This window comes from Lacerta agilis, chromosome 7 (assembly GCF_009819535.1).
Source record: "Lacerta agilis isolate rLacAgi1 chromosome 7, rLacAgi1.pri, whole genome shotgun sequence".
NCBI classification, from domain to species: domain Eukaryota; kingdom Metazoa; phylum Chordata; class Lepidosauria; order Squamata; family Lacertidae; genus Lacerta; species Lacerta agilis.
Genome location: NC_046318.1, coordinates 74,142,472 through 74,151,326, shown reverse-complemented (window position 1 = coordinate 74,151,326; position 8,855 = coordinate 74,142,472). Strand labels below are relative to the sequence as shown.

At 46.3% G+C, this 8,855-nt stretch overlaps 1 protein-coding gene across 1 annotated transcript; it reads left to right on the top strand.

The window, feature by feature from the left end:
* The first annotated feature begins 1,650 nt into the window (after nt 1-1,650).
* On the top strand, nt 1,651-8,132 carry LOC117050290 (kelch-like protein 12). The gene is made up of 4 exons (XM_033155848.1): nt 1,651-1,786; nt 3,258-3,336; nt 4,772-4,993; nt 6,533-8,132. Exons 1-4 carry the CDS (start codon nt 1,708-1,710, stop codon nt 8,040-8,042), a joined length of 1,890 nt encoding a protein of 629 aa, XP_033011739.1. The 5' UTR covers nt 1,651-1,707; the 3' UTR covers nt 8,043-8,132.
* The last annotated feature ends 723 nt before the right edge of the window (nt 8,133-8,855 follow it).

Here is an 8,855-nt window from a genome sequence, read left to right as displayed (position 1 = left end):
GACCCCCAGGTAGGGACGAAGCCTGCGTGCCCTCCTGGCTACTCGAGTCCAGGAACACGCAGATAATATGCAATTGCTCTCCAGCGTGAAGAACAACACACACAAGCCATTAAGGCTAAAACTACTTATTGTAGGTAAATTGCAGAATATGTTTCTGCTAGCCAGCTCAGATAGTCAGAGCTGAGCATTAAAGCGTCCAGCATCTCTCAAGCCAGAACTGAAAGTAAAATACAATAGTACAGTACAAAACATCACGTGTGTGGGAAAGCTGGTAGAACTAGTGGCTTTCCCACAGAATAAAACAGACACAGTCATGTGAGCCTCGCTGCTGAGGCTTTTGCAGCTCGGCTTGTAATAATATCACAACAATATCATGTATCCCCTCTTTAGGAGATGCATGAGAACACAATACCTTTGCAATGCTGCGGTCTGAAACACATATGTTCAAATCTGCAAGTACTATGTTTGCATGGTAGCAATTAAATTAAAAAGTGTCCTTTAAAAAAAAATCGAATGTAAAAAAAAAAGAACTTAAAAGTAAACCAAACGTCTGTGAGAAATTCCATATCAGAAGCTCCTGGAAACTCTTGGACAGGAACAAGAAGCCGAACCCTAGACGATGGCCATAATTCTCCATTTCCCTTTGGAAATAGGTTGATCACAAGTTGTAGCTGACAAAACAAATTCTATATTTAGTAGCAATATGATTTTTGGGCAGCCGAATTGGTTACCCCATTTGATGCATAAGTTGCAAAACAAACAAACAAACAAAAACTCTTACAAAAATTGTAGAGCTGGAAAGGAACTTGAGGAGCATCTCTAGTCCAGCACCCTACAATGCAGGAAAAAGCAGCTGTCCCATATGGGGATCAAACCTGCAACCTTGGCATTATCAGCACCACACTCTAAGAGGCAGGATGTGGAGATGAGAAAGATTTTATAGCCTGGGATTTCAGGAATTTGGATTAGGACAGCCTTCCCTAATCGGGTTCCCTCTAGATCAGGGGTCCCCAAACTAAGGCCCGGGGGCCGGATGCGGCCCAATCGCCTTCTAAATCCGGCCCGCGGACAGTCCGGGAATCAGCATGTGTTTACATGAGTAAAATGTGTTCTTTTATTTAAAATGCATCTCTGGGTTATTTGTGGGGCATAGGAATTTGTTCGTTCCCCCCCCCCCCAAAAAAAATATAGTCTGGCCCTCCACAAGGTCTGAGGGACAGTGGACTGGCCCCCTGCTGAAAAAGTTTGCTGACCCCTGCTCTAGATGTTTTGGACAACCCCATCGTCCCTGACCATTTGTCATGCTGGCCAAGGCTAAAGCTGGATTGTAATAAAAAACATCTAGAGTGTGCCAAGTTAGGGAATTATTTATTTTATTTTTTTACTGCATTTATAGGCCACCTTTACTCCAAGGAACTTAAGGTGGTGTGCGTGGTTCTCCCCATCCTCACTGAATTCCCCACAACAACCCTGTTGAGGTACGTTAAGCTGAAAGGTAGTGACTGGCCCAAGCTCATCCAGTGAACTTCATGGCTGAGTGAGAATTTGAACCCTGGTCTCCCAAGGTCCTAGTCTGACACTACACCACACAAGGCTGAGTTAGTGGGAAAGGCTCCTTTGAGCTCTATAGTCTTATTCTATTTCCAGATAGGGTGAATGTGATGAAGCTGCCGAGTGATCCCTGAGCCTTTTTTAGAGGCTGAGATAATGGATTCCCTGAGGGATAGCGACGAAGAGGATGCAATAGAAAAACCTCTTCCGTCTCATGAAGCCTATTTATGTCAGGGTAAGTCTGGGAAATGGGATGGATCGCTCTTGGGTGGTGGGAACAAAGTCCTGCAGGGAACACCTGGAAGAGTTGGGTTTGGAAAGAAGAGAGGGATGGCAAATCAAGCTGTTAGACTACACCAAAATGGCAAAGCTCAGGGACCAAGAAGACAAAAACTTCAAGAAAGAATGGGAAAACAAATTATAATTTATTTAGGAGACCACTGTAAGCAGATGAAAACATTAGCAGGGTTTTAATCTCACTTGTAATGTAACAAGTACTATGGATAATATGGATAGATTTAAAATGTAGATTGTGAAATAATATGCAGTTGAAAACGTTGACAATAGGACCCATGGATCGGATGGGGGGGGGAGTCTTGAGATCCAGATAAATCTCTCTATATGGATATGCATTTGGTTTTGTGATAAATTTATATTTGTAAATTTGTAAATTTATATTTGTAAAATCAAATAAAAATGATTTCACCCAAAAAAAAGAGGGGGGAGGAAGAGTTGGGTGTGGTAAGCACGGAGAAGAGAAGGTTAGGAGGTGGACATGACAGTTGCCATCAGATATCTGAAATGTCTTTGCAAACGTTGGTAAATCAGTATACAGTCAGCAGCACAAAAACGGCGCACACAAATCTACTAAACCATTCAACGTATAGAATTCTATATTGGTAGTCCAATCAACAAGAAAGCAATGCAAAAAGTCAAACAAAGAAGCCACAAACAGAAAGCTCATTCAAGTTAGTACAACAGGACAATTTCAGTCTTTAAATGCCTTTAGCCAGGCTCCTGTAGATATTGATGAAAATAGGTCCAGTCAGATGATACGCACAGATGTTAATAGATGAAAGCAAGTCCAATCAGATGGAATATTGACGATGTGACGCACAACAATTAGACAGGGTGCCGGCGTTTGTCCCCTGTTTCGCCCATGGACAATTTAGGGCTTCTTCAGTAAACTCTTTCCCAGGATTTACTGTATATTCATACATACAAATTTACATGTTACATCTCATCTAAACTAGAACATCTAGTCTTCTTCTTCACAATATTCTTTCACAAAGATTTGGTACATTTGCACACTTTCAACTTCATATGCTAAGTTCTTTCTTGGCTTAAGCATTAATTCATTACAAACGTTGGAGCAGACTTATTCTCTGTTGCTCCAGAGAACTTAGAACCAATGGGTGGAAATTGCAGGGAAGCAAAGATTCCCAATCTCCAGTTTATGAGAAACAGCCTGATGCTCAGAAGTAAAACAGACTGATTTGGGAGGTGGTGGGCTCTCCACAAACAGTATCTAAGCCGAGCTATATGGCTGCTTGTCAGGGAAGCTGTTGCTGTGTTCTGAGCTTCAGGGTTAGACCAGATGAGCTTCAGGGTTACTTCTGGTTCTGTAACTCCATTCCCCCAAAATCTCGCTGTTGTGCGTAGAAAGAGAGGGTAGCAACAGCTTCATTTCCTTTCTTCTTTTTAAGGCTTGAAACAGCTATACCAGACCCAGCAGCTATGCGATGTCACCTTGGGCGTGGAAGGAAAGAGCTTTCCTTGCCACAGGTGAGTCTGTACCATTGCAGGCAGTGGTAACCCCTTGCAGACAAAACAAAACTTCTTTTGATCCTGGCCTATTTCCCACCATGACAGGGACAGTGTTGTTTTATGTAGGAGGGACATTTCAGCAGGTTGGTCTAAATGGCTTTTGAATCCCATATGGTCCTGTGTGAGTTCTAGGACTTGAGCTATACACTTACTCTGTGCTTGTGTCCCGAAATATAAATCCCCTACCTAACTCTTTCCCTTTTGGTGGCTTCCAGCATGGACAATAGTCAGGGATGATGGGAGTTGCTGTCCCAACCTTCTGGAGGGCAGCAGGTTGGAAAAAGCTTCCCAGCCCCAAGGCTTGCCAGTTAGAAGAGAAGAGTTTGGATTTGATATCCCACTTTATCACTACTCAAAGGAGTCTCAATGCGGCTAACATTCTCCTTTCCCTTCCTCCCCCACAACAAACACTCTGTGAGGTGAGTGGGGCTGAGAGACTTCAGAGAAGTGTGACTAGCCCAAGGTCACCCAGCAGCTGCATGTGGAGGAGCGGAGACGCAAACCCGGTTCACCAGATTACGAGTCCCCCACTCTTAACCACTACACCACACTGGCTCTCAGAGGTGGTTATCATCACCTCTGTCACATCTGCCTTGAGTTTCAACCTATTAGGTCTCACTCTGTCCAGAATAGCATCTAGGCAATCCAGGAAGACACAAGGACAGCTGAATTGGATGAAAAAGAGAGAAATAGAGTCTTGTCGACATATGGATTGCCCCCACAGTTCAAATCGATGGACTCCTTGCATCTGAATGCAGATTTTTCTCCAGTGTAAGGAACCTTGTGATATCCCACAGGAGAATAGTCACTAGTTAGAGCAGAGATGACTCCACATTACCTTCCGAAAGCACCCAGAGGGGTAGGAGTGGCAACCCCCACAATATAGTGCCACTCTGTCCTAAACCTGAGAAAGGTCCAGGAAGACTGGATGGCCAGTCAAATGAAAGAGCACTGAGAGGTCTTAGAAAATCCGAACAACTCTCCCTTTTCCATGGCCAAAAAAGAAGAACATTAGTCAGATAATCTTTTTGTTCCGTTTCATGATTCATGGTCTCCTCAGTAGTGGCTCCACATGTATAGCATGCCCTCCCCTGACAGGCCCACCTGGCAACTAATTTAATGTATTTTTGGTGCCAGACCAAAACAGCAATGCTTTTCATTCTCCCAGGCTTTTCAAGTGTTTCTATTAAATTCTAAATTCTCCACTTCTGCAGCTTACCCTCTGGTGTTTTAAAACTGCATTTTGGAGCTTCTTCTAGTTTTTGTTATTTTACCTGGCTTTACTCTTTTTCTGCACAATGCCCAGAAGGCAGTAATACTGGGGGGAGGGGTGTCCCCTGTCCAGTAAATATAGCTAATAAAGACCGTGCACGTTTCTTCTTTCCAAATGCAGGATGCTGTTGGCATCAGTCAGTCCTTATTTCAGAGATATGTTCGTCCATTCTGAGTCACACAATGGGGAGATCCAGCTTGAGGACATCACTGCTTCCACACTCCATTGCCTGCTGGACTATCTCTACACGGAAGAGGTGACTCTCACAGCAGAAACTGCCCAGGACCTCTTTACTGCAGCTAGCAAGCTCCAGATCCTTCCACTGAAAGAGACAGCTGGAAGGTAATGCAAGTGTCAAGTACGGGAGTTCCCCTCTCCCTTCTGGTAACACACCAATAAGAATTAACAAGCATTTGGTAGATCTATAGTCCTTTTATTACAGCATTATGTTACAAGCACAAACAGGCAAAGCTCTGCAAGGATATCAGCTGCCTACTCTGACTCCTCCCCACATCCACAGCAAGAAGCGCCACAGCAGGAAGTCTCCCCCCCCCCCTTGTCTCCTTTGTTCTCTGACACGCTCGGACCTCTGAGTTTGGGGGGAAGGAGGGGTTTCCCCCCCACTCCCGATTGATGTATCGCCCAGCTGCTCCCTCCCTTCTGGTTGCTTAGCTACTATCTCATAGCTGGGTAGCTCCTCTCTCAACTGTGCAGCTTCTGTGTCTGCCTGTCTCTCTGCTTCTGGAAACGCTGGAAGTGGGGGTGGGGTGGGGTAATATTCCCCCTCTTCTGTCAGGAGCTGATCTCCTTTGCGATTGCATTTCCCAATCTTCCGATCCAGACCAGTCCCTGATAGCAAGGAAGTTGCCCTGTTCCATTTTAAAACTTTTGCACACATTGCAAGACTGTCACATTCCCAAGCGTAGCAAACTGAACACCTAAGAACATATGGGTGTAAGAGGACACCTGGTGGATCAGGCCAAAAGCCCATCTAGTGCAGCATCCTGTTTGCACATTGGCCAACCAGGTGCCTGTAGGACGGAGCGCAACTTTGCACTCTGAACATCTGCGCACTAACTGCAGCTTCTGCATCAAGTGCAAGAGAAGCTCTTCACGCAGTGGTGGGTTAGTCATATGAAAAACCACTGAGAAGTCTTAGAGAATCCAAACGACCCAAACATTAGTCAGAGAATATTCTTATCATTCCCTTTAAAAACCTATACATAAATACTGAATAGATCAGGGGTTCCCAAGCTGTGGTCCGCAGGTGATCAATGACCCACTGTAAAAAGACAGTTAAAAACCACACAGTGTGTCCAGCACAGTGCATTACAATTGCTACAACAACCAGGGGGGGGGGGGAAATATTAAGTGGCCTGCCAAGACAAGTGGTCCATGAGAAAACAAGTTTGGGAACCAACAATATAGATGACAGGGCCTTTTTGGTGGCGGCACCCCACACTTAAGGAACTCTTTCCCAAATGGCTTTCGCCTGTCCCCTTTATTGGCCTCATTTAGGCATGAAGGTTCTTTGGAATCATCCTTCTTGCTGACACTGCTACTCTGTGCATATCATTATGATGTTGTTAGAATTAATTTTTATTGATACTGGTAGCCTGGGGGTTGCCAACATGGTCTGTCCAGATGTTTTAGCCCCAGCCAAGATAGGAAACATAATGGAAACTGTAATCTACAGCATCAGGGAGGGGAAGCACCATGTTGGCTCTACCCCTCTGTTAACTGGTCAATGTTTCTGTTGGGGGGTGGACATATCAACATGGGGAGATACGTAATTCCCAGAGCAATATTTCATCCAAACATTTCAGTGGGAGAAGGCATTGGTCTCTAAAACTGATGGCACCTCTTTCGTTTCCCTGCCAGGTTTCTTGAGATGAACATATCCATGAACAACTGCCTCAGCCTTTACAGCCTGGCTCATCAGCACAACCACCAACCTTTGCTCGACGCGGCCTCGTGCTACATCAAGCAACACTTTGTGCCCCTGGCTAAGCAGGAAGCCTTCCTGAACCTGGAACCCAAAGCTTTAATCAGCCTCATCTCCTCGGACAACCTGGAAGTGCCCTCTGAGCTGATCGTCTACCAGGCTGTACGCAACTGGGTGGAGTCTGCGGCCTCCGTGCGCCTCCCTATGTACAAGGAGCTCCTCGGACATGTCCGCTTTTCGCTGCTCACCCACGAAGAGCTCGTCGACGTCCAGGCGGACACCGCAGAGTACTACAGGCACGTGCGTCTGAAGTGGAAGGAGCTGGATGGGGCAGGGAGGCTCCAAGCGAGTGGCGGGCTCCGGAAGGGCATGTACAACGACTGCCTTGCTTGCCTGAAGGTCGACGAGAGCAGGACCCAGGATGGAGATGACCCAGAATCTTACCTGTACTGTTTCGACCCCAACGCAGAGAAGTGGGAGACATTGCCACCGCTGAAGTACCTGAGCTACTCTGGATGCGCCTCCATGGGCTGCAAGCTTTACTTGTCCGGAGGTCAGAAGGCCGACTGCTCTTTTGTTGACACTCTGCATCAATACGATTCCTTGACCAGCCAATGGACACAACTCCCATCCATGTTCACAGCCCGGGCCCTCCACCCCTTTCTGGCCTGCGACAAAAAGCTCTATGCTGTCGGAGGCTGCAGCGATACTGGCCCTCTCTCTTCCGCGGAGGCCTTCAGTGTCGAGCAGAATGCCTGGGCCCCTATCTCTAGCCTGCCCCTTGCCGTGATGTACCCAGCTTCAACTGTGCTCAGGAATAAGCTATACCTTGTAGGGGGGAAAGCCTCCAGGAGCTACAAGGGACTCCTGATCTATGACACAAATGCCGACTGGTGGAATGAGGTGCCCATGGACTTTGCCTGCTATGGTGCAGCGGCTGTCTCGGTCAGTAACGGGATATATGTTTTCGGTGGGTACACCGAGGAAAGGGGCAATTTCCTGGTCCAGAGCGCCATGGCCACTGAGGAGCTCCCCAACTGCACCAAAGGGAGCTTTTTCCTCCTTGAGAATGGCAGGGTGAGCTGGGAAGTCACTGTCCCAGAGCTACCCATAGCCTTGGCTTTTTCTTGCGCGGTAGAATGGCAAGGTAAGATCTACCTGTTGGCGGGCAAGGACGAAAATCGCTCCTATAATACAATTTACAGCTGGGTTCCGGAGGACACAAGCTGGACCCGGTGCCCTGAGGAAATCCCCACGACGGCTTCCCAGGTGAGAATATCCAGCATCGCACCCCTGAAGATGCCCAAAAAACCAATCCAGCTCCTTCTGTTTGGCGCCGCGCTGAGCCCAGCGGTGTCCGGGGTGGATGATGTCAAGAAGAAGCAGCTGAGCTCTTCTTCCTCTCGAGAGGGCTGCAGCCTTAACTGCTGTTGGGGTGGAAGATGATCCCCCATACGCTTCAAAGGCTCCATATGCTTCCCTGTGTTTTTAGGAATGGACTCCCATAATAAAGGTCTCTCTCTCATCTAAAAGTAGGACTTTGCTTTGCCTCCAGCTCCCATTTATTTCATTGGTGCTGCCCTCAGAATAATGGGGTTGAGGACAACAGAAACAGAAAAATAATAATAATAATAATAATAATAATAATAATAATAATAATAATAATAATAATTTATTTGTACCCCGCCCATCTGACTGGGCTATCCCAGCCACTCTGGGCAGCTCCTAAACGAATCCCCAAATTCTCCTTGAATTTTGTATTCCGGCATTTTCCAAGTCAGGGATGGATAATCTGCGGCTCTCCGGACATTGTTGGACTCCAGGTCCCATAAAACCCAGCAAATATAGCCGATGATCAGGGTTTCAATCCAGAAAAATCAAGAGGCCCATGGACTTACTTGTTCCTGTTCTAAATGGGGATGGCTCAATCTGTCCATTTCACTTGCTCGTTTTCCCAGTCCTAAACTCGGTTCTCCACATTTCCGCATCAGTTTCTGAACTCTTTTACTTAAGTCCTCGAGAAAATTCAGCAGCATGTTATTGCAAATTCCTCCTGCGCGGTTTTGTATGCAATTTTGCCTAAGAAGACATATTTTTTTGCAAGGCATTTCCCCCTAGAATAATGCCTTTTCATACGTTATTTTCACTCAATATATATGCAGTCTTATTTGGCACCGCAAAATTCAAAGAAGTGCACATTTCGAAGGGTGGCCTTGTCTCAGTTTGCAAATTGCTTTGGAAAATGTGGATTAAGTACAT

What these genes read in the sequence shown, in the direction of transcription:
- LOC117050290 (XM_033155848.1), top strand. Translation starts at nt 1,708, where the DNA reads ATGGATTCCCTGAGGGATAGCGACGAAGAGGATGCAATAGAAAAACCT. An exon ending in TGAAGCCTATTTATGTCAGG is followed by an intron (nt 1,787 to 3,257) that starts GTAAGTCTGGGA and finishes CTTCTTTTTAAG; the next exon opens with GCTTGAAACAGCTATACCAG. An exon ending in CTGAAAGAGACAGCTGGAAG is followed by an intron (nt 4,994 to 6,532) that starts GTAATGCAAGTG and finishes TTTCCCTGCCAG; the next exon opens with GTTTCTTGAGATGAACATAT.